This window comes from Erythrolamprus reginae, chromosome 5, assembly GCF_031021105.1.
Source record: "Erythrolamprus reginae isolate rEryReg1 chromosome 5, rEryReg1.hap1, whole genome shotgun sequence".
NCBI classification, from domain to species: domain Eukaryota; kingdom Metazoa; phylum Chordata; class Lepidosauria; order Squamata; family Dipsadidae; genus Erythrolamprus; species Erythrolamprus reginae.
Window position 1 is genome coordinate 92,994,642 of NC_091954.1, and position 25,273 is coordinate 93,019,914.

General features: G+C 39.0%; 1 protein-coding gene across 5 annotated transcripts in view; it reads right to left on the minus strand.

Moving 5' to 3' along the window:
- VEPH1 (ventricular zone expressed PH domain containing 1) overlaps positions 1-25,273 on the minus strand; it is a 181,809-nt gene that overhangs the window by 22,346 nt on the left and 134,190 nt on the right. For 4 of the 5 annotated variants that reach the window (XM_070753507.1, XM_070753508.1, XM_070753506.1 and 1 more), the window contains 3 exons: positions 18,870-19,009; positions 11,397-11,531; positions 1,367-1,484 (listed from right to left, as the gene is read on the minus strand). In XM_070753507.1, coding sequence (XP_070609608.1) covers positions 1,367-1,484; positions 11,397-11,531; positions 18,870-19,009 — 393 coding nt within the window. The remainder of the gene's footprint in view (positions 1-1,366; positions 1,485-11,396; positions 11,532-18,869; positions 19,010-25,273) is intronic. The other variant, XR_011559233.1, reaches the window with a different exon arrangement.

Sequence of the window (25,273 nt, forward strand, 5' to 3'; positions counted from 1 at the left end):
ATTGCCAGCTGTTTTCATCCTGCTGAATAATTTCAATGGTTTCAGATCTTCAGATGGCAAGTCATTTAAACTGGCAACTGTTTTACTTCTCATAACCCCATCTGTCCAAAACAGTAAATTGTTTCCAGTACAAACATACTGACCTCAAAGAATAATGAGTACAATTCCATTTTTCTGAGGTCTACCCAGAAGACACAGAAATTGTCAAGGAAACTAATAGCTTTAAAAAAAACCCAAAACTACAGAACGAAACAAAAATGCTTGATTTGCTCGGCAAAATTTTATTAAGTTTATGTAAAGAATATGCTAACTATCAATGTTTTTAAAAAAGTAAAGTAGCAGCATCAAGAATGATAAAATAAATACGTGTTATATGTTTATTTAAAGGATAGTACCAAAGGCATTTATTGTATTTCTTCCAGTGTGGTGGCATTGCCTCAACCATCAAATTTGTCAAATATAGAATCTCAAATTTTTGATTCAATGTTTGAATGTGGCCATTATATTTTCACACTCTGCAAATCCTGAAATTCCATAATTACATTTGTATTCAATACAGAATTCTATTACATTGTGTACTGAATATGATGACAGAACTTCTCTCTATTGCAATAATATCCTTCACCTCAGAGGTCTTCAAACTGGCTATTTTAAGACTTGTGGACTTCAACTCCCAGAATTCTCCAGCCAGCAAGGAGAATTCTGGGAGTTGAAGTCCACAAATCTTGAAGTGGCCAAGTTTGGGGACCCCTGCTCCATCCTAAGCTATTCTTATGAAGGCTTTCAAAAGTCTATTGGAGGAAAAGGGAATTGCTTTCTTCTGATTCTGCTTGCAGAAACTGTTCTGTTCTGTCCTGTCATTAAGAGAAGTGAATTGGATAGAATCTCAAAATAATCAACCATCTCTAATTCTATTCAGTTGGCAATAATGAACCATCCTAATGTATACGTTTCATTTACTCAACTGCCTGGTATTTATTGATCCGTAAAATAACAAAACTTGTCAATAATTGAAAACTGTCCTATGGAAATGGCTAAACTTCACTATTGAAATCACAGATAAAAATGCAACTTTAAAAGTGATCTGGCAGACTGAGAATATTAAGAGACTGTCCAAAAAGATTTCATTTTAAACGTCACATTTAACTTGATTCTTCCTTTTTTTCTGATGATTATAATGACCTAACCTTGTTTAGCTCAAGTTAAATTTTCTAAGCAAAAGTCAATGTTAATTACTATAGAAAACAAGTTCTCACTATTAATAACATCATTGCATAATTCAGATATTTTATGCAGAACATCCTTTATTAGATTCTGAATCTGTATTATTTATATCACTCAGTTGTTCTGCAGAAAAATCTCTTACCTGTTGCCTTGTCAGGATTGTTACACATGAAACATTGCCAAGCCCCTGCTTCTTCATTGTAACTGAATAAATCAAAGAACCTCACTTCTTCCAGATGTAATTGTACATGGTCCAGATCCTAAGCAAGTTCAAAAAATGGGAAAAATAAGAATGGATTTGAGTAAGTAACCAGAGTTCAAAAACAGAAGGGTGTGGCTAGCTGACGAGAGCTGAATAGCTTCAAATAGATCTATGCTAGTCTTCCTTTATTTCTTTGTCGGTAAACCCTAACCCTTAACACAATAGATTTGACTGTCATGAAACTGATTGCCTGCTTAAGTAAAGTAAAAAAGTTAAACCTCTTATAATGAAAACTGCAATTTGCAATTGCTACTTGTTTGACCATTCTGATATATAGTCAAGGTCTTTTTGAAGGATAGCAGCATTGTTTGTGGTGTTGAAGAGTTTTATATCATCTACGAAGAAGACGCAGTTGCTTTTAATATCATCACACAGGTCATTTATATAAAGTACAAAGAGAGTTGGTCCTAAACGCTGCCTTGGTGAATACTGATGTTAACAGTTACAGGATTTGATAGAACGCTTCCTATTTTGACACTGGTTGCCTGTTTGACAGGAGCGCAGTTATCCATTTGTGCAGGGGTCCAGAAATGCCATAAGATTTTAGTTTTAGAAGTAGTTTGTCATGTACCACTGAGTTAAAGGCTTTACAGAAGTCTATGGAAATTGCGTCTATTACTTTGGCCTGGTCAAGTGATGTAGTCCATATGTTTTTATGGTGTAGAAGTTGCAGATTAGCAGATAGATTTTTTCTGAAACCAAATTGTTTGTTAGAGACTAGGTTGTTTGTCTCTAAGTGGAGGGTAATGGATTGGTAAATGATTGATTTCATGACTTTGCAGGTGATGTAACATAGTGAGATTGATCTGTAATTTTAAACTAGGCTGGGCTCTCCCTTTTGAAGATAGGGATGACCGTGACTAGTGACCGTAGGTTGAGTAATGAGCTGGTCCTAAAAGTTTAAAAAATATGCTCAGGGGTTCTGCTAGGGCAGTGGAAAGTTTCTTTAAATAAGTAAGCACATAGTCCATCAGGTTCAATCGATAGAGATAAAAATGGTTTTAGACTGCATAGTTCCTTTCCAAAGTTGTCTTCTGTAAAATCAATGTGTATTAGATCCCTGTAGTTGTTTGTTGTTCAACTGTGAAATATTGGACATGAGTTTCTGTTTACACAGACTGAGCCAAATAATGAGTTGAAGGGATTGGATTTAACAGTTTCATCATTATAGTCTTTATTATTAGATACTTTTAGGGGTGGGATGGTTCTCATCTCTTTAAGTTTGTTGTTTACAAAATTGTAGAAGGCACGCACCCAGCAGTAATCAAAATTAGCTTCTGTGCATGAGCAGGACCAAAAATTAGCTTCTGTGCATGCACAGAAGCAAAATCCAAGATGGCAGCAACAGAACCAGCTCTGTGATGTCATTGCGGATTTACTAACGATTGTAAAGAACTAGTTAGAACCAGTAAGAACTCTGGACCTCACCCCATTCCTAAGAGGTCTATAAGGGGACATGCAAAAGCACACCAGGGTGCCTACCGTCCTTGTCCTACTGACCTCATTTATTCATACTCATGTCTTGTGTTCATTTCCATGTTTATACTTATACCTGTTATCTCATATATGTTTGAACAAAATAACTAACTAAATAAAATAGAGTGATCCCAGCTCAGGGACTACATTGCGGTAATCAATACTAAAAATAAGGCTCAGAACATCCATCCATTTTTTTTCTTTACACTCCAGCCATTGTCTTGTTGAAGAAAAGGTTGTTGTTCCAGTCTTGCTAACTGCAATAGGAACTGTAAAGAAAGGATGATTGATTTCAAGCCAGAGGACCAGTTTGGGGGGCTGTCCAACCGGGCATTGTTGGCGGTTCAGCAAGCAGGGGGAAATTTCCACCACCAATTCTAAAGAACTGGTCCGAACTGGCAGGAGACCACCTCTGCTACAAATCCTGAAGGCAAAGTAGATGACCAGCCCTGCTGAATGACAAATGTGAATGATACAAGTAGCTGCCCTACTTTTCACAGTAAATAAAATATGATTGTTTGTTAGCTTTTGTGAATCTCTAAAAGTACAGGGATGAATAATTTCTCCCTGATCAGTGACATTATAAGCCAATACAAATGATTTTGCAATGAATTGAGAAAACATTGCAATGCTTGTTCTAAGAGCAACATAGCTGCCTTCCTTTGAAAATATCCATGAAGCAATTGACCGGAAATCTGTCAGGATATAAATACATCTGGAAACATTTATGCACTAACAAATTTAAATTACATTGTAAAAAATATTTTCTGTGACATGTATATAAGTGAAAATCAGAACACAACTCTCTGTGCAAGTTTATTTTAAAACAGTTCATGCAGATCAATTTGATGGATATACATGGATTTGGTCTTATGCAATAGTCAATAATAATTACACACTTAAATCATTGAAATAATTTACACAAATTTTCTGATGGGATAAATTTAAAATTATACCAGTGGAAGGTAAACACATTGGGTTTTAGCAACCGTTTTAACAACTAGTATTAATAGTTTAATACTAAAATATTAATAACTCACAATTATATGCAGAATGTTCAACTCGGTGCATATGCATTTAGAAGGAAATCCCATTAAATTAAGTGGAACTTAAGGATACCTTCACAGTATGGCAGAGAAGGAACATACTTTTTTTATTATGAGAACTGATTCTGCCTCTCAATGACTCAGAGATAACAGAATAACAGAGTTGGAAGGGACATTGGAAGTCTTCAGCACCCTGCTCAAGGGGTTGAACCAGGATGGTTCTTCCAATTTAATTTGCATTTAATAACTCCTCTTACAAACAGAATGTTGAATTCTGATATTTGGCAGATAAATGCATCAATATTTATTCATATATTTATGTGACCTTCCTATAGGTATACCTATTTTTTCTAGGCAATTTTCCTGGTATCCATAACTTTTGCAAGGCATTTTTTCTACCATCTTGCCAACTTGCCATGGCTGACTTGTCATGGCCAACATGCCACAGTCAACTTGCCATGGGACATCTTGCCACGGGACAATTCAATATGGATACCTCAAGAGAGGGCCTTTTCTTGCTTCTCAAGTTTGAAGTCCTTTTAGCTGGAAACAGACCAGGGCACGGAGACCCAGTGGCCTATCAGCCAAGGTGTACGCTCTATTGACTATAAGGCAGATGTGGCACACTCAGATAGTCCCTGGGCTAATTCAGGCTGAGGGTGTGATGCGTGTGTGAGTGTAAACCTGTTGCCACTGCTGAAGTTTATTATACTGTGGTCACTGTTGCAGAAAGGTTCTATTATTTGTAAGCCATATATTGTACTGTTGCTGTTGCAGAAGATGAGATCCAGACAGTTATCTATTCTAGTATTGTTAGTTACTAGTTGGTCAAGTCCCAGATTGGTGACGGTGTTATATATAGTAGAGTGGATAGGTTCCATGCTACATTCATTTAATGTTCATTTGATGTGTGGTAGGTTGAGGTCTCCAAGGAAGATGATGGGGTGTGGGCATTGGGTAGCCCATGTTAGTAGTTCTGATAATTTGCCTGCATGTGCGATGTGGCCTTCAACTCCCAGAATTCCCCATCCAGCATGCTTGCTAGGGAATTCTGGGAGTTGAAATCCACATATCTTCAACTTGCCAAGGTTGATAGACACTGTTTTAGGATATAAGAGTGACTACATGAAAATCTTGACAGTAATTTCTACAAAGCACAATACAGTGTTCCCTCAATTTTTGCAGGGGATGCGTTCCGAGACCGCCCGCAAAAGTCGAATTTCCGCAAAGTAGAGATGCGGAATACACTATTTTGGGCTATGAATAGTATCACAAGTCTTCCCTTAACACCTTAAACCCCTAAATTGCAATTTCCCATTCCCTTAGCAACCATTTAGATTATTACTCACCATGTTTATTTATTAAAGTTTATTAAAAAAATATTTATTAAAGGCGTACAAAAGTTTGGCGATGACATATGACGTCATCGGGTGGGGAAAAACGTGATATGGGGTAAAAAACCATGAAGTATTTTTTCATTAATATTTTTGAAAACCCGTGGTATAGACTTTTCGTGAAGTTCGAACCTGCGAAAATCGAGGGAACACTGTACAATATAATCAAAGATATTCATGGTCTCCAGCAAAGACTGACATTTATCCAGGTTGAGAAAACCATGCCCGATAGTGAAGGATAACATTCTCCTATTATCTACCTCCTGAGTAGTTATGACAAATGTTTTAAAAAAACTACTTCAATCAACTAGGGGGGAAAGGAAATATTTAAAACATTTTTTAAAAGAATCCCCAGTGAAGAGTTTTTAGCCATGTTCAGAATGCCAGGCATTTTAAAATTATTTGACTGATATAAAACATCTGGCTCTTTCTGATTAAGTGTAGCAGAGTGGTATAGTTGACATGCTTTATTATGTTAAAATTGGCCAGCTGTAAATTAAAACAGCACCTCACCCCACCCCAATCAGATTTATTTAGATTTTTCTCGCTGTTCATCAATTTACCTCTTCACATTCACTTTTCTTTTAGAAGTATTTTCTCAGGGAAAACTGTTTAAGCTAGATCTTTGACTGCAAAGGGATATTCTTGTCTTGAAACCAGTGGAGTCCGACAGATTTATGTCACAGGGCAGTTGAACTGGCCTACTGCCAAAGGAGGCTATATGGCCTGTTAAATTTTGTTTACATCAGCAATTGAGACTAATACGTTTTCAGCTTTACAAAGGAAGCAAAAATAATGTGGTATGGAATAATTTCATACTCGCAGCAATAATAGCAATATGTAGATTGAAAATGTCAAACTAGTTCTACGCTTGCCCTCATGCTTGCAATCCATGCAGTCAAGCATGCTGATGGAATTTATATCTGAAGGGAATGGATACAGATCCTGTTGGATATAATCCAGATGTGTTGCCATAGAGCTGAAAGTAAATTCCTCATCCTGGGACTCAGCAGGACAGTTATCATAGTTGTATGGATGAACAACCAATGCCAAATAGAGTCCCTTAATTTTAGAATTAAATAAATTTAAAGGCACAATCCGAAACTTACTTTCTTGGAAGTGAGTGCAGAGTTTCCAGATTGAGTTTGTAGCCTTCCTTCTAGAAACTCACCTAATGCTACCAAGCAGGAAAATAAAATCTCCGCCATTTATTTATTTATTTATTTATTTATTCATTCATTCATTCATTCATTCATTCATTCAATACACAAATACATAGGAAGAAAAATAGACATGTAGTAATATATATAAGGGTAAAGTGAACTTAGAGGAGAGGATATATGAAAGAAAGAAAATATATATGATAAGTGAGAGAAAGGAAAGACAATTGGACAGGGGACGAAAGGCATACCAGTGCACTTATGTACGCCTCTTACTGGCCTCTTAGGAACCTGGAGAGGTCAATCGTGGAGAGTCTAAGGGAGAAATATTGCGGGTTAGGGGTTGACACAATCGAGTCCGGCAATGAGTTCCACGCTTCAATAACTCTATTGTTGAAATCATATTTTTTACAGTGAAGAAGTTTGGAGCGGTTCGTATTAAGTTTGAATCTGTTGCGTGCTCTTGTGTTGTTGCGGTTGAAGCTGAAGTAGTCATTGACCGGTAGGACGTTGCAGCATATGATCTTGTGGGCAATACTCAAATCGTGTTTTAGGCGCCGTAGTTCTAGGCTTTCTAGGCCCAGGATTGTTAGTCTATTTTTGTAGTATATTCTGTTTCGAGTGGAGGAGTGAAACATTCTGTCATCTATTCCTTTTTCTTTCTTGGTAAGAAAATAAGAGAAGTAGCATAAAATGAAGATTATATACAGGCAAAGATTATATGTGGGACTGTGGAAAATTCTGTGAACCAGGTGGATATGAGAACAGGAATGATAATAGACCTTTCGCATTATAATTGTATGTACTAAAAGGACAGTATTTGTAGCTCAGGGTTGAAATGAGGGACATGGGTGCTTTCTGAGCTTGGTTGTTTTCTTGCAGATGTTTCATTATCAAAACTAGGTAACATAATCAGTGCTAGTAAGGGCTGTTTACTGTTGGCTTGTTTGGCAGTTCTTTGATTGGAGTATTGTTTCCTTAATTGTAGGGTTTGATGTTAATCTTACTCATCTGGGTGTTGATTGCTGGTGAGAAGGTGTTTTGATTTTTTTAGATTCCCTTTTTGGCTTTTTGGTCTCTTTTGCACAATAACTTTGTTGCTTTTATCCTTACAATTTATATTGACTGGTTCCTAATATAATTTTATTGCTTATTTGTACCCGGACTATCATTAAGTGTTGTACCTTATGCTTCTTTATGAACATATCTTTCATTTTATGTACGCTGAGAGCACATGCACCAAGACAAATTCCTTGTGTGTCCAATAACATTTGGTCTATTCTGTTCTATTCTATTTCATTCCATTCTATTCTATTATCATATCCTATCCCATTCCATTCTCTGTTCTACTCTACTCTACTCCACTCCATATTCTATTCTATTCTATTCTATTATCATATCCTATCCTATTCCATTCTCTGTTCTACTCTACTCTACTCCATATTCTATTCTATTCTATTCTAATAATAATAATAGGTAGATGTTATTTATTTCTATGTGTGTTCAAATTATCAGTGCCAGTCTTCCAGAAGTTCTCTAGTGTTTTTGCAAGATAGATGGCCAACAAGTCTGATAAATAAATAAATAAAAGCAAGAAGCCTTTAAAAAGTTTTTGATGATTTGCTGTGGGTTACCTTTGGCAATCAAAGTAGTATATGATTACCGGTACTTCTCTGTTAAAGAGTCATCATTTGGGGTTTTCTACATGACTGAAGTAGCATTTTCCTGGTCTAAAAGTTTTCTAGATTTTTTTTTTTTTTTAAGCAATGCATCACTGAAGGATTGAGAAAGAATTTCTCATTGCTTGGTTTCAATTATGCAATTTGAAGTTAGAGTTGCAAATGTAATTTTTCTTGTTATAAAAAAGAAAAATTGTAGGCAGTCAAGGCTTACCTCAAATATGTTTTTGTTTTAAACAGATTCCATGCTGGAGGTTCAATTGAACCTAATTAAAGATTAATAGATTTGACCAGAAATTCTTTACTGACTTTGAAACAGTATTATTTACAATCTTTGAAAATGCAATGGCTTTGAAACAGTAATCTTTTCAAAGGGCAAAGGTGGACGCGACAGAGCCTGCGCAAATAATTACTCTTCTGGAGTCCCTGCCATAACCCACAACTATGTGACTTTGCAAAAGGGAACTAAACAATTCATTATGATAGTTTCTCTGCTATTTGAAATGAGTTTCCTCCTTTCTCTTTGTAAATAAAGAAAAAAGCTTATTTGCATTTTCCATTCATATATCAACAGCATGTGGAAGAGATTTGTGAGAAAACTCAGACGTTTCTACAAACAGATGGCATAAATGGAAACATTGCAAAGATCAGAACCTAAATTCCTCTGTATTGCTTTGTCACTGTCCTCTAGTCATGAAAGACAATGGATGCTACCTCGGCAGATTGGTAGGATTTTCATAGACAGTATATTTCTGAGTGACAGTTGCTGAAGATCTACAATGGAAGAAGGAAATTATCACTTCCTCAAGATATCTGGCAGATAATAATAATAATAATAATAATAATAATAATAATAATAATAATAATTTATTAGATTTGTATGCCGCCCCTCTCCGAAGACTCGGGGCGGCTCACAACAAACGATAAAACAATATATATAGGCACAAATCTAATATTAAGAAAAAAAACAACGAAAAACCCTATCATAATTAAAAATCAAACAGCACATACATACCAAACATAAATTATAATAAGCCTGGGGGAAAGGTGTCTCAAATCCCACATGCCTGGCGGTATAGGTGGGTCTTAAGTAGCTTACGGAAGATAAGGAGAGTGGGAGCAGTTCTAATCTCCGGGGAGGAGTTGATTCCAGAGGGCCAGGGCCGCCACAGAGAAGGCTCTTCCCCTGGGGCCCGCCAGACGACATTGTTTAGTCGACGGGACCCAGAGAAGGCCAACTCTGTGGGACCTTATCGGCCGCTGGGATTCGTACGGTAGCAGGCGGTTCTGGAGGTATTCTGGTCCAATGCCATGTAGGGCTTTAAAGGTCATGACCAACACTTTGAATTGTGACCGGAAACTGATGGTTTCTGAATAAGGAAGGTGGTTCCAAATTTCATCTAACAGACTAGTCTTAAAAGAATTTGAAGAATTATAGGCCTAGGTCAATCTCCTTTAACTTTGGATCCAACCTAGAATTAAGAAGAAATGTCCTCAGTGTGAATTAATCAGTAGAACGGCTTTCCTCCAGAAGTGGTAGGGGCTCCATTGGTGGAAAAGAGATTGACAGCCATTTGTCTGAAACAATACAGTATATAGGGTCTCCTACTTGAAAAGACCTCCACATTTCGTTCTGTTATTCTGTGTTGTATGATCATATTTTTAGTGCTATCATACAGCAATCTCATGTAGAAACGCTGCACCATGGAAAAAATATTTAAAGGATATTGTTCTTTTGTTAATAAATAAATTTAATAAATTGAATTGAATTGAATTGTTCCTATCTTTAGAGACAAAATATGCTTATTTTATTAACACAGTGAAGTTTCTAACCCATCGTAGCATATAGAAATTGAGTGTCCTTGTGTGGGCTGGGCTACTAATCAGTGTTATTTATGAGTAGAAATTGGGTGGGAGACCACAAGGGAATTTCAGGGCCATAGGCCAGACTGGGCAATAGATAAAAAGGCAATAGAAAGCAGTCCAGACTGTAGCCAAGAAACAGTATATTGTCAGGATAAAAACAAGAATTGACTAGAAGATTTCCTTATGCTTACTGATTGAACACAGAGTGTGATACAATATATTAAAACAATGTATGCAAAAGAAAGGGATTAAAAAGATATTGGATATCACAACAAGCTTAAAACTCTGGAGACCAGAGCAATCAAAACCTTACTAGCAAAACAGAAAGTAACAGAAAGTATATAAGTGCACTAATGTGCCTTTCGTCCCCTGTTCAATTGTCTTTCCTTTATCTCATATCTCATATATATTTTCTTCCTTTCATATATCTTCTATATTTTCACTTTTATCCTTATATATATTATTTCATGTCTATTTTCTTCCTATGTGTTTGTGTATTGGACAAATGAATAAATAAATAAAAATAAAATAAAAATATTAAAAATTATTCATATAATTGGCCAGCCATGTACGATTATGGTCATGGTTGTCCCAAAGTTGTTTTTTTAAAGAGTCAACTGGACCTTCTGGTTTTTCTTCGTTTGAAGATGTTTTGTTTCTCATCCAAGAAGCTTCTTCAGCTCTGATGGTGGGGAATGGAAAGATTTATACTCCTTGCAGACAGCTGGTCCATTGCTTTCTTTTACTGGGTTGTTAAGGTCACCTAGAGGTTTATCTGTGTCATCTAAGTGGTGCAAATGGATGTGAAGCCTTCTTGGAACTGTTGAGAAGACTGTGTTGTAGATTGGAGAGATGATATTGTATCCCTCCCCGCTCTGTTGAGAGTGGGCTGTTTAATTTTGATGTAGATTTTGAAGACAACAAAGTTCATATTTTAGAGAGAGAGGATTACTGATTTGAAAGAGGGTTTAAAGAGACCATCTATGTAAAAATTGAACAGTTCTCTCTCGTGAAAGGTCTTTAAAGAAAGACCAGTTGCTTCTTGAAAAAAGCACCTTTGGAATTATCATACACATAACAAAGATGAATAAGATGAGGCTAATTCTCTGTAACCATTTTCTATCATTTTTCATTTGAAGGCTTCAAAATCAAACAATAAATATAACCTTAAATTTTCCAACTTTGAGAATTTAACTGCTTTCATCTATATGGTCGTGATTTTTCTTCAAGTAAATAAAGGCAACACAAACAAACCCCACCCCTTTGAAAGCTCATAAGAAAATAAATACCTTCTTATGTGGAAATGTTGATTGCACCATTGCAGTTTCAAAACTATGTGTTCCCTTCAGCTGGGTTTTTTCCCATAAAGTCTTCAGGACTTGCAAATAATTATTCTGCATGGACAATGGTTCTGGGAACAAGCTCTAAGAAAGAAAAACAATACTGATTGAAGATAATATTTGTACCTCAAGTTTGTGAGCTCTTTGGTGCTCTCTGAGCTTGGAGGTTTTCTTGGGGGAAAAAAAACTTTATCAAATTAGATAACAAACTGCAAAACCCCCCACCAAGCTCAGAAAGCACCAAAGAGCTCATTAAAAAAAATGTTTCGGGTATTATTTTTCCATTTGCAAGAAACATACACTGCATCAGGTTCGAGCCATGCATCTCTAGATAAAATTGGGCATTACAAGAAAACATGTTTTTTGCAATTAATAATTAAATGGGTGTTCCAAAAATATTGGGGAAACTTAAGAAATGTGCAACAGATAAGAATTTAGTAGAGTAGCCACGAAGGCCTTGGAAATAATACTGTAATGCTGTGATGATGTACAATCTCAACATTGTGCAAAATATGGAATTTCCAGCGACACCTTATGGAAGTGAAAACTGGGCTTTGAAAAAGCAAGATAGGAAATGTATTCATGTTTCATTTAAATTTTAATGTTGGAGCAGACACTTGAGAAGAATTCCATGGTCCCTTCTAACTTTGTTATTCCACCCAAGAAAACCATTAAAGATATCATCAAACAAATCAACTCAGGCTTGTCACTCAAGGCACAAATGACCAGGCTAAAACTTTGGACCTAGCTGTATGGATAGGTTGAGAAGGTTGTCTAATGTTGGTAAAGTGGAAGGAGAGAAAAAGAGGTTGACCAGGAGAAAAGAGGATGGATTCAGTTACTGTACTAATGAGTGATTGAGTGCTCCTTTGTAAGATGTTAAAGGCCAGATTAGGGGTAGATCATAATGGAGAAAATCTATCGACAGTATGTGGTCATTAAGAGCCAAGAAGTTGAAGGTACATATTACCAAAGAACAAATAATGATTTGGGCCTGATATGTTTAAACTACAGTGGTACCTCAAGATACGAACCCTTCGTCTTACGAACAACTCGTGATATGAACCCGGGGTTCAGAAAAATTTTGCCTCTTCTTACGAACTTTTTTCGAGTTACGAACCGGCGTTCGGAGACTGCTGGGAAGCCGTGCGGCTGTTTTAAAAGGTGACAACTGGGCGGCGGGGCTTCCCAGAAGCCTCCCGAACGCCGGTTCGTAACTCGAACAAAGTTCGTAAGAAGAGGCAAAATTTTTCTGAACCCCGGGTTCGGTTCGGGAGGTTGCTGGGAAGCCCCCCAGCCCGGCTGTCACCTTTTAAAACAGCCGCGCCGCTTCCCAGCTGTCTCCCGAAGCCGAACACGGAAGTTCGGCTTTAGCGTTCGGCTTCAGGAGACAGCTGGGAAGCGGCGCGGCTGTTTTAAAAGGTCACAGCTGGCCTGGGGGGCTTCCCAGCACCCCCCTGAACCCCGAACCCGGGTTTGGGGGGTGCTGGGAAGCCCCCCCGGCCGGCTGTCACCTTTTAAAACAGCCACGCGGCTTCCCAGCAGTCGCCGAAAGCCGTTTTTTTTGCGGGGTTTTTTTTGGTTGCACGGATTAATTGACTTTACATTGTTTCCTATGGGAAACAATGTTTCGTCTTACGAACCTTTCATCTTACGAACCTCCTCCTTGCACCAATTAAGTTCGTATCATGAGGTATTACTGTATATGAGATATTGATAGTAACTACTGAGGACAATATTTGAAGTGAGTGTGAGAGAGAATATTCAGAAAGTTGTTCTCAAATGAAGTTGATACTGTTTCGCTTCAATGGTGACATAGCTTCTTAGCTAACATACATTGGGATATTGGGGCGAATGGTTTACACTAAAACAAAATTATCAACATACTGTTGATGTTTAAATAAATTTATGGATTTTTCATGCTTTTGACTAAACCATCTTTGAGCATTAGTGCAAGATAATGCAAACCATGCTGTAATTGTGGTCATGCAATTTTATAGACTGTGTTTATAAAAGAGCGTATCAATGCTATAAGCAGCTTTTCAGCAAAACACAACCCAAGCATCTATCATAGCACAATACAGTGACTCATCTATAAATTAAAATCTAATTCTCATAGCCACAACCAAATTGATTCAACACAATTTTCTTTTTCCTATTTTTGTCAAACTCAAACTTGTGATTAAATGGTATTTACAAATATCTCCATTGAAATGCCATAGACATTATTTATACTGGTCAAGCCAGTATCCCAGAGTATTAACTCTACAGCAAGATATCAAAGATTATTTTATTGGCAGGCATTCCCAATTAAACCTTACAATTATTGAAGTGATTCTTCTGCAGTGTAATCTTTCCCTTGTACAGGTAAAAAGAGCTTGAATTATCCCCAGCTTTGCCCTCATGCAGTTCTACATGTTTCTTTTACATGTTGACTTACTTAGTGAAAACAACCCCCCCCCCCTCTGGAATGTTATCTCCAATTATTCTTCATCTCGGGTCAGAGCCAATAGGAATACACAGATATAGTCACATGTAAAACTACATTAACCAGAGTACAATCTGACTACATTTCCCCTAATGCAATGTCTTTAAAAAGCATGTCTTGAATGATACAAGCAAACTATTTCTGTCTGTGGTGACAGCACACTCCCCGCCTGGAATTTGTAAAATTCTACTACTAACTAGCAAATAAATTGAAGTAAACAAAGCTATAGGCTAAATAATGCAACTTAACTATCTCACTAAGGTAGTTAGGTATCTTAAGCATATAATCAAACATTGAGATAGATGCAAGGAATGAAAAATTTGAGGTTCAATCTTGAAGCTCAATCTGTCTTCTCAGCAAGACTATGTTGGTGACAGGTCTGGTGTAGAGCTTCTTGGAGAAAGTCTTTGAGCTGGGCAGAGCTTGGCAAAACAAATCCCATGTGCCCAGAGTTTCAAGGTGCATCCTTGTCCCGCAACATCAAGGTACGTTGTTTTTGTGCTGATTGCAGCTGTTAAAGAAGGTAAGACAATTCCATAGCTGGTTACGATTGTTGAGATTGACCTTAGGGAAGTTGTTAATGAAATCAAGGTATGAGGACTCTGTCAGTGAAGGTGCGCCATACTAGCACTCCAGTACCTCCCATGATAACCTAATGGTTTTGTGTGGCTCATCTATGTGGGACACATATAGTAGATCTTCTTAACAACTGTTGTAGATCTTGGTCCTAGTCAAGCGATTTTATGGCCGAGTTCTTCAGCTGGCAGCAATCATTCCTTTTAATGGCATCTGTGAAGACATGCTTCTATACCACGTAATCTATGCACGGCTTGTTGTAATATTTGTGCACCCCCCCTAGATGGCAAATCTGCCCTTCTTTAGGATATTGTAGGATCTTTTTTGGATTTCATAAGGGTTATGCAGAGAGGGTGATTGAAGCATGTGTCCCAAGGACCCAGCAAGAACAAAACTGGGCCCCTTCTTTGAGTCCAGGTTGACTGGGTTATGTGCTGAAGAAGGCTGTAGTTTCCTACAGAATATTTCTTGACAATCCTGTCTTTCCATGACACAGAGAATGGTTGTTCCTCTTATTGTCAGGGGGGGGGGGGGCAGTCAAGGTGGATGGAAGGCTTGACACAGCGGAGATAGCCAGAAGGTTTGGTGTAGTCAAGGTGGGTAGGAGATTTGTCAGGAACATTTTGGCATCAGCATTAAGATTAGAGGTTATGGTTACTTGTGCCAGCTGAGACTCCCTTGTAGATGAGGGAACAGCCTGATTACCTTTGCATCTTGGTCCATCAGGGTAAGCTTTGTAATAGTGAGGGGGAGATCTTGTGATCCAGAATGTACGTGTCTGACCCTTTGGTATCTGAAGTTGTTGAGATTGTCCCTGCCGTAGAGAGTTTTGTTAATATACATAGATCTGGACTTGATTGTTTGAGTCCTCTCTTCCCATTCTATAGGGTTGAACTTGAAGATAGCATCCTGAACCTCCTCCTGTAAAACTGCGGTTCTTGCCATCTTTAGTTTGACATCCTTTTTGCTCTGTAAATATTCAAGTTTGGCTTGAGCTCTGGCCATTTCTTCCTTTGGTCTGGCCATTTCTTCCTTTTGTCTGGCTTCTGCCCTGGGCATTTCCTCCCTTTGTATGACCATTACCTCCTTCTGTAGTTGCTCTTGCTTTGCCAGTTCTAGAGCTACCTTAGCTACCTGTGCTTCAACTTGTGTCTCTGCAGCTTTGGCGGCCAGGCTCTCTGCTCTTAAGGCCCTGGATCCATAACTACGGCAGGATAATTGTTGTGAGACGCTGCTGCTTGCATGAGACTGGACTGGTTTGGAGTGAATTGAGGAGGCTTTCTCAGAAGTGTGTGACGAAACCTCACATGGTTGTGGCAATGGCATGCATGGATGACAAGACACCTCATGTGCATCCTTGTCGCTTATCAGGATTTTCACCCAAAGCTCGCTTTGGGGCTGAAGATCAACATTGAGGAAATCAAAGTTGCTTAGGAGGAGCTCTTCTCCTTTTGTCTGCTGGATAGCTCGTATGTCCGTCAGAAGTTCCTCGTTTTGTAACTTCCGCTGAATGTCGATTAGCTGACGTTCACAGTCTTTTCACTGTAGATACCGTGTTTCCACGAAAATAAGACAGCGTCTTATATTAATTTTTGCTCCCAAAGATGTGCTACGTCTTATTTTCAGGGGATGTCTTATTTTTTCCCAATGAATTGTATCCTGTATCCTGCTGCAGCAAAAATGCATCCAAACACGCAGCTGCATGTTGGATGTGTTTTAAATCTGATTGATGCAGCCTTTTGCGATGCAATTTATGGACAGCAGTGTTATATATGTTCTGTTCGGGAATACTGCGAAATGAAACATCTCCTACGTCTTACTTTCAGGGGATGCCTTATATTAGGCAATTCTACGAAACCTCTCCCATGTCTTACTTTCGGGGGTGACTTATTTTCGGGGAAACAGGGTAAGTGTTCTTTCATTCTTTCTTTATCGAGTGAATGCGACCTGAGCAAAGCTCTTCTTCCTTGGTGTTGGAGAAATATAACAATTTCCCCCAGAGTGTTCTATCATTTTGGTAGTATTTGTCCCACTCCTTATTTAGATTCTGCTGTGTGGCTTCAGCAAGCTTTCTATTTGACCTCAAGTTGTAGCTTTTCTGAGTTGTCTCTGCCTCTTCTGAAATGTACACATTAAACTCTGAGATTGTGGTGTTATTGGGCAGGCGGCTCTGTGTTAGAGCAAAGCAGGTGTTTCTTCCCCAGTTGTGAAAGTTTCCACAACATCAGTGTCTTCATTTGTGTTGAAATTAATTGGGGAGGGAGGAGGGACATCTCTTCTTGCTCTGCAGCATTGTCTGTCATGTTTAGGAAGATTCAAAATAAATTAAAAGGAAAAGAGATTTTTTCGTTTGCAACTTGCCTTTGGCCACTAGGGTGCACTATAAGCAGTGATGGGCTACCAAAATTTTTACTACCACATTGTGGGTGTGGCTTATGCATTTTCTTTCAACATCTTTCAGTGCAAATTCATTCATTCATTCATTCATTCATTCATTCATTCATTCATTCATTCATTCATTCATTCATTCATTTGATTTCTATGCAGCCCTTCTTAAGGAGATTCAGGGCAATAGCCAACTCCTGATTATCTATTAGTGTATGTACGCACACGCAGGCACAGCTCTTGTAAAATTATACACATTCAACCTCATTTACTGTGATAGGAAAATCATACCCATAGCCTAGAAGGGGAAAAAAAGAAAAAAAATTAAACATTTTGCTACTGGTACGGTGTACCTGACCAAAATTTTGCTATTTTGCTGCTCTGCTCTGCTTTGCTTTTCCTATGATTAAATGGTGCCATGTGCTGTTTGCAACTCTTTTCAAATAATTATGCAGGCAAGATTGTAAGGACAAGCATTCAATTCTCAGGTATAGCTTTAATACACTGCTCAAAAAAATAAAGGGAACACTTAAACCACACAATATAACTCAAACTTCTGTGAAATCAAACTGCCCACTTAGGAAGCAACAGTTGATTGACAATCAATTTCACCTGCTGTTGTGCACATTCAACTTTGTACAGAACGAAGTATTCAATGAGAATATTTCATTCATTCAGATCTAGGATGTGTTATTTGAGTATTTTTTTGAGCAGTATATAATCTTTGCAATTGGCTAAGCTTGGATGAGTTCTCTCTCTCTTGCAAGGAGTGGAAAAGCAAAGTCTTTACACAGGAAAGTAGGCTTTAAAATGCAGTATTTCTTCAAACAGAACATAAGGCCAGCAACATTCATCTTAGGGGTGGCTGGCCTGCTTGAGGAGTTGCATGGCTTGCATTTAGCAAAGGCCAGAAGCAAAGGCCAGAAGCAAAGGCTGGCTTTTAAATTGCAATTGCATTGGAACAGACAAGAATAATAACTTTTAAATGTAGACATTCCCCCCCAACTTGGTATATTTAGTATACAAATTGAACAAATAAATAAATAATCCCCCCCCCCCTTTTTTCTTTGAATGTACAGTGATACCTAGTCTTACAAACCCCTCGTTATACAAACTTTTCGAGTTGCAAACCCGGGGTTTAAGATTTTTTTGTCTCTTCTTCCAAACTATTTTTACCTTACAAATCCAAGCCGCTGCCACTGGGATGCCCCACCTTCGGACTTCTGTTGCCAGCAAAGCACCCGTTTTTGCACTGCTGGGATTCCCCTGAGGCTCCCCTCCATGGGAAACCCCACCTCCGGACCTCCATTGCCAGTGAAGCACCCATTTTTTCAGTACTGGGATTCCCCTGAGGCCCCCTCCATGGGAAACCCCACCTCCGGACCTCCATTGCTAGCGAAGCACCTGTTTTTGCCCTGCTGGGATTCCCCTGCTGGGATTCCCCTGCAGCATCACAAAAACACGGAAGTCCGGAGGTGGGGTTTCCCATGGAGGGGAGCCTCAGGGGAATCCCAGCAATGCAAAAACGAGCGCTTCGGCTGGCAAAAGGGGTTAGCTTTGGGGTTGTACGCATTAATCACTTTTCCATTGATTCCTATGGGAAACATTGTTTCGTCTTACAAATTTTTCACCTTACAAACCTCGTCCCGGAACCAATTAAGTTCGTAAGATGAGGTATCACTGTATTTCTAATTAACTATGTAAAAACTTTTACAACCCTGTAATCCTTTTTTATCGAGTAGATTTGAACTGACTGAATGGAGCAGAGCATTTACTAGATGGATGCCCTTCCTGACGCCTACACAGAGCTCACAGCATATACTTTCTCTTTGCACCCTGATAGAGAAATATTTTGTACTGGCTAGGATTGAACTCTCAACCTTCCGAGTGGGAGGTGAATATCATCAGAACAACACTGATTTTAATTGACAGCTATTTTAATGATTACGATGTTTATATTCATACCCACACACCTGCTGAAAGAGAAACATGATATGGATCCAAAGTTGAGGCTGGTGACTGATCAGAGCAAAACCGGATTTACTGTATAAGCAGTAGTGGCCTTTCAGGGGGCACGTGAAGGACAACTTTGCTACACAACTTTTAATTGTATCTAGAAACAAATATATACATTATTAATATCAACAACAGATAAAGACGAAACATTATTATTTTAGATTTACAGCTCCTTATCTTCATATATAACTTTTGTATATTAATGCAATATAACGTATAATAGAAAAGAACCAAAATAAAATTGATGTAAGCATAAATCAGTGGGTGATTTGCAGCGTTTCTGGATCTCTTGTTTTAAACAATAGTTACTCTCTAAATTATGAAGAAAACTTCATATAAATGCATGCGTGGAAGCAAAAAACCTCGCCAAAACATGGGCGCACCTGTGTCTCCACACACAGATTTATTTATTTATTGGATTTGTATGCCGCCCCTCTCCGTAGACTCGGGGTGGCTAACAACAATGATAAAAAACAGCATATAACAATCCAATTAATAAAACAACTAAAAACCCTTATTATAAAACCAAACATATACACAAACATACCATGCATAACTTGTAATGGCCTAGGGGGAAGGAATATCTTAACTCCCCCATGCCTGGCGGAATAAGTGAGTCTTGAGTAGTTTACGAAAGACAGGGAAAGTGGGGGCAGTTCTAATCTCTGGGGAGAGTTGGTTCCAGATGGCCGGGTCCGCCACAGAGAAGGCTCTTCCCCTGGGGCCCGCCAAACGACATTGTTTAGTCGATGGGACCCGGAGAAGGCCAACTCTGTGGGACCTTATCGGTTGCTGGGATTCGTGTGGTAGCAGGCGGTTCCGGAGGTAATCTGGTCCAATGCTACCTGCACAGGTGCAAGAGCATAATTGCACTGGACTCCGCTAGCACGCAGAGCCACGAAGGTGAGAACACGTCATCATTCCACCTTAGCAGCCCATCTCTGGCCTGGAGTCACCAGCAATCCGACAGTGACATTGACATGTCCTCTTCACTGCCCTCTTCCCGGGTCTAGAATAGAATCGAGTCGAGTCGAGTCGAATCGAATATCCCAAATCCCAACCAATAAATGCTCTGTCTTACACATTGGCAAAAAGAATCAGAACACAAAATACAAACTTGGAAGACAAATGCAGACAACCTTCACTCTGTTAAGGACCTTGGAGTACTCATTCAATTCAATTTCAATTCAATTTATTAGATTTGTATGCCGCCCCTCTCTGAAGACTCGGGGCGGCTCACAACAATAATAAAAACAATATTCCAGTGAAAATCTAATATTAAAAAGCACATAAAACCCTATCATATTTAAAAAAGCAAACAACATATACATACCCAAACATAAATATATATAAAAAAAGCCTGGGGGAAAGGTGTCTCAACTTCCCCATGCCTGGGGGTATAGATGGGTCTTGAGTAATTTACGAAAGACAAGGAGTGTGGGGGCAGTTCTAATCTCCGGGGGGAGTTGATTCCATAGGGCCAGGGCTGCCACAGAGAAGGCTCTTCTCCTGGGGCCCGCCAAACGACATTGTTTGGTCGACGGGACTCGGAGAAGGCCAACTCTGTGGGACCTTATTGGTCGCTGGGATTCGTGCGGTAGCACGCGGTTCTGGAGGTACTCTGGTCCAATGCCATGCTTTGAATTGTGACCAGAAACTGATCGGCAGCCAATGCAGGCCACGGAGTGTTGCAGAAACGTGGGCGAATCTAGGAAGCCCCACAATGGCTCCCGCGGCCGCGTTCTGCACGATCTGAAGTTTCCGAACACTTTTCATATCTAATGACCTAAGTGCCAGAACCTATTGTAACAACATTGCCAAAAAGGCCCTAAGAGTTATTAACCTAATCTTGCATAGCTTCTGCTCTGGCAATATTAAATGCTAACCAGAGCATACAAAACATTTGCCAGACTAATCCTTGAATACAGCTCACCCATCTGGAACCCGTACTGCATATTGGACATTAAAAATTTCACAAGAAGAGTCCTCCACTCCTCTGCTTGCAACCGAATACCTTATTCCACCAGACTTGAAATGTTGGGCTTAGAAAACCTAATGCTATGTTAATTTCAATCTGATCTAAATGTAGTTCATAAAATTATCTATCACAATGTCCTAGCAATCAATGAATACTTCAGCTTCAACCTCAACAACAACACACACACAAAATAGATTCGAATTCAATGTAAACCGCTCGAAATTCGACTTCAGAAAATACGACTTCAGCAACAGAGTGATTGATGCATGGGATGCACTACCTGACTCTATGGTTTCTTCCCAAACCCCAAAAACTTTAATCTGGTACTGTCTACAGTCGACCTCACCCCATTCCTAACAGGTCTGTAAGGGCCGTGTATAAGCGCACCATCATGCCTACCATCCCTGTCCTACTGTTCTATTGTCCAAATTTACTTATACCTACTTGCTTTTGTTTATGTTTATACCATACCTATTATTTTGTACACGTTTTGACAGACAGACAGAGAGACGGATAAAATAATCAACAAATATGGTAGGCTTATTTAATATCACTTTGAAGGGTTTATTTTTATTTATTTTATTTATTTATTTTGTCCAACACACAATACATAGAAGAAAATAGACATGAAGTAATATATATATAAAGAAAAATATAAAATAGAGAAGATATATGAAAGGAAGAAAATATATATGATATATGAGATAAAGGAAAGACAATTGGACAAGGGACGAAAGGCACACTAGTGCACTTATGTACGCCCCTTACTGACCTCTTAGGAGCCTGGAGAGGTCAATTGTGGATAGTCTAAGGGAGAAATGTTGGGGGTTAGGGGTTGACACTATTGAGTCAGGTAATGAGTTCCACACTTCGACAACTCGATTGTTAAAGTCATATTTTTTACAGTCAAGTTTGTAGCGGTTAATATTAAGTTTGAATCTGTTGCGTGCTCTTGTGTTGTTGCGGTTGAAGCTGAAGTAGTCATTGACAGGTAGGACGTTGCAGCATATGATCTTGTGGGCAATACTTAAATCGTGTTTTAGGCGTCGTAGTTCTAAGCTTTCTAGACCCAGGATTGTTAGTCTATTTTTGTAAGGTATTCTGTTTCTAGTGGAGGAGTGAAGAGCTCTTCTGGTGAAATATTTTTGGACGTTTTCAAGGGTGTTGATGTCCGAGATGTGGTATGGGTTCCAGACAGATGAGCTGTATTCTAGGATGGGTCTAGCAAACGTTTTGCAGGCTCCTGTGAGTAGTGTGAGATTGCCGGAGCAGGAATATTATTTGATCATGTGGAAACATGAATATTGAAAGAACATTCAATGTTAGAAAGAACATTCTATGGGAAATAAGTGAGAAGTACAGGGGTTATGGGGGAATATTATATAAAATTATGGTATATCTCTTTTCTGTCAGTACTTTTATGTTCATTTATTTACTTCTCACATGTTCATTTGGGTCAGCAATCTTCCTCCATTTCAATTCGTTGGGGCTTGACCAGAATCACTGTTCTAACTGTGTCCAGGCGGCATTTAATATTTACTGTATATGGAACATTCCAAAGAACAATGTTTTATATAAAGACCAGGAATTATTTTTTTAAAAAAAAAGGTTGAAGGATATAATATTCACATGAGAAAGACATCGTTATGTTTAGACATATACCCTGATTGATTTGATGTTGCTTGACTCCAAACCACTTTGGGCAGCTCACAATGCACAAAAACAATTAAAAAAAAACCCCAGCAGAACAAAGAGAAACAAACAAAAAAACCAAAGTCAGATGAAGAAAAGCAAAACTGTTGAAGCCAGAAAACCCCGAAACATTCCATCAACAACTGACAACCAGCTACTCCAGCCCAAGGCTTGGGAGAACAGCCAGTTCCCTATGGTTTTTCAGAATGCCAACAAGACGGGAAAATTCAGGATTTCAGGGGGAATCTCATTGTAGCACTGTGATAAGAGAAAGCAAACTTCCTGTGACTTGATAGACAGCATTTTTACTCTAAGGATCTTCAAATTTATTTATTTATTTATTTATTTATTTATTTATTTATTTATTTATTTATTTATTTATTTATTTATTTGATTTGATTTGATTTGTATGGCGCCCCTCTCCAGAGACTCGGGGCGGCTAACAGCGACAATAAAACAGTATACAATAGTAATTTGGTATTAGAAATGATTAAAAACCCATTAATATAAAAACCAAACATACATACATACATACATACCATGCATCGAATTGTAAAAGCCTAGGGGGAAAGAGCATCTCAATTCCCCCATGCTTGGTGGCAGAGGTGGGTTTTAAGTTGCTTACAAAAGGCAAGGAGGGTGGGGGCAGTTCTAATCTCTGGGGGGGAGTTGGTTCCAGAGGGCCGGGGCCGCCACAGAGAAGGCTCTTCCCCTGGGCCCCGCCAAACGACATTGTTTAGTTGACGGTACCAGGAGAAGGCCCACTCTGTGGGACCTACCTGGTCGCTGGGATTCGTGCAGCAGAAGGCGGTCCCTGAGATAATCTGGTCCGGTGCCATGAAGGACTTTATAGGTCATAACCAAAACTTTGAATTGTGACCGGAAACTGATCGGCAACCAATGCAGACTGCGGAGTGTTGGTGTTACATGGGCATTTTTGGGAAAGTCCATGATTGCTCTCGCACTAGCATCTTGAATCATACCTGGAAGCAAACTTGCAACCAGTGCAGCTACTGGGGCAAAGATATCACATGGTCATCATGAAGCACGTCTATAACTTTCCACAGCACTGTATTCTGGATCAGTTGAAGTTTCCAAGTGGTCCATGTAGAGTGCTTTGCAGTAGTGAAGCCATGAAGTGACAAGTAAATGAGGGACTGAGACGCTTCCCAGTCTAGGAAAGGGTACAACTGAAGCATCAGATGAAACCATGGCAAAGCCTTCCTGGCATTACCTGCCAACTCATTGAGCAGGAATTGTGAGTTCAGGAAGATCACAGATTGCACACCCACTCTTGAAAGGAGAAATAAAGCCCTACAAGGCATGGGACCAGACTACCTACAAGACCATCTTCTGCCCTATGTATCCCAGTGGCTGGTTAGGTCCCACAGAATTGGCCATCTCCAGGTCCTGTCAGCCAGGCAATGCCGTCTGGCAGGACCTAAGGGAAGAGCCTTCTCTGTGGTAGCCCCGGCCTCTGGAATCAACTCCCCCTGGAGATTTGTACCACCCCACACTCCCATTCTTCCGTAAGGCTCTTAAAATGCATTTCTGCCGACAGGCTTGGGGCCATTGAAATCTTAACATTTACCCCGGCCTATGAGTAGATATGAATGTAGATGATTGGTTTATTAATATGTAAGGGTTTTAGAATATAACCTATTAGATCCTTGTGTGGGTTTTTTTGAGATTTTTAGTGTATTTAATATTAGATTTCTTCATGTTTTTGTATTTGTTTACTGTGAGCCACATGGAATCCCAGGAGAAGAGCGGCACAAAAATCTGGTTAATAAATAAATCAGATTAATAAATAAATACAACATAGAAACATTGAATTCAAAAAATACAAAATGTAAAGAGCACTACCTTTCTCTTCTCTTTCTCTGTGATCTGAAAGTGCAATTTAAAATGGCTTTCCCCGCCTTTTTATACTTCCCAGTCTAGTCCCACTCCAGCCTAATCTGAGTGGTCTGTGCTTGAACACAAACTGCCAATAGAATTGTCCCTTACAGCCAGTAATATCTGCCCCACCTCCTTGAATTAAAAAAATACAAAATGTAAAGAGCACTACCTTTCTCTTCTCTTTCTCTGTGATCTGAAAGTGCAATTTAAAATGGCTTTCCCCACCTTTTTATACTTCCCAGTCTAGTCCCACTCCAGTCTATTCTGAGTGGTCTGTGCTTGAACACAAACTGCCAATAAAATTGTCCCTTACAGCCAGTAATATCTGCCCCACCTCCTTGAATTAAAAAAATACAAAATGTAAAGAGCACTACCTTTCTCTTCTCTTTCTCTGTGATCTGAAAGTGCAATTTAAAATGGCTTTCCCCGCCTTTTTATACTTCCCAGTCTAGTCCCACTCCAGTCTATTCTGAGTGGTCTGTGCTTGAACACAAACTGCCAATAAAATTGTCCCTTACAGCTTGAACACAAACTGCCAATAAAATTGTCCCTTACAGCCAGTAATATCTGCCCCACCTCCTTGAATTCAAAAAATACAAAATGTAAAGAGCACTACCTTTCTTTTCTCTTTCTCTGTGATCTGAAAGTGCAATTTAAATGGCTTTCCCCCCCATTCAAAGTCAAAGGTGAGCTAATCTTGGAACCAAGTGGTCCGAAAACCCACAACCATTCTGTCTGCTAATCTTATTGTAATACTTCACAACTAACTGCCCTGAAGCTTACAATGAA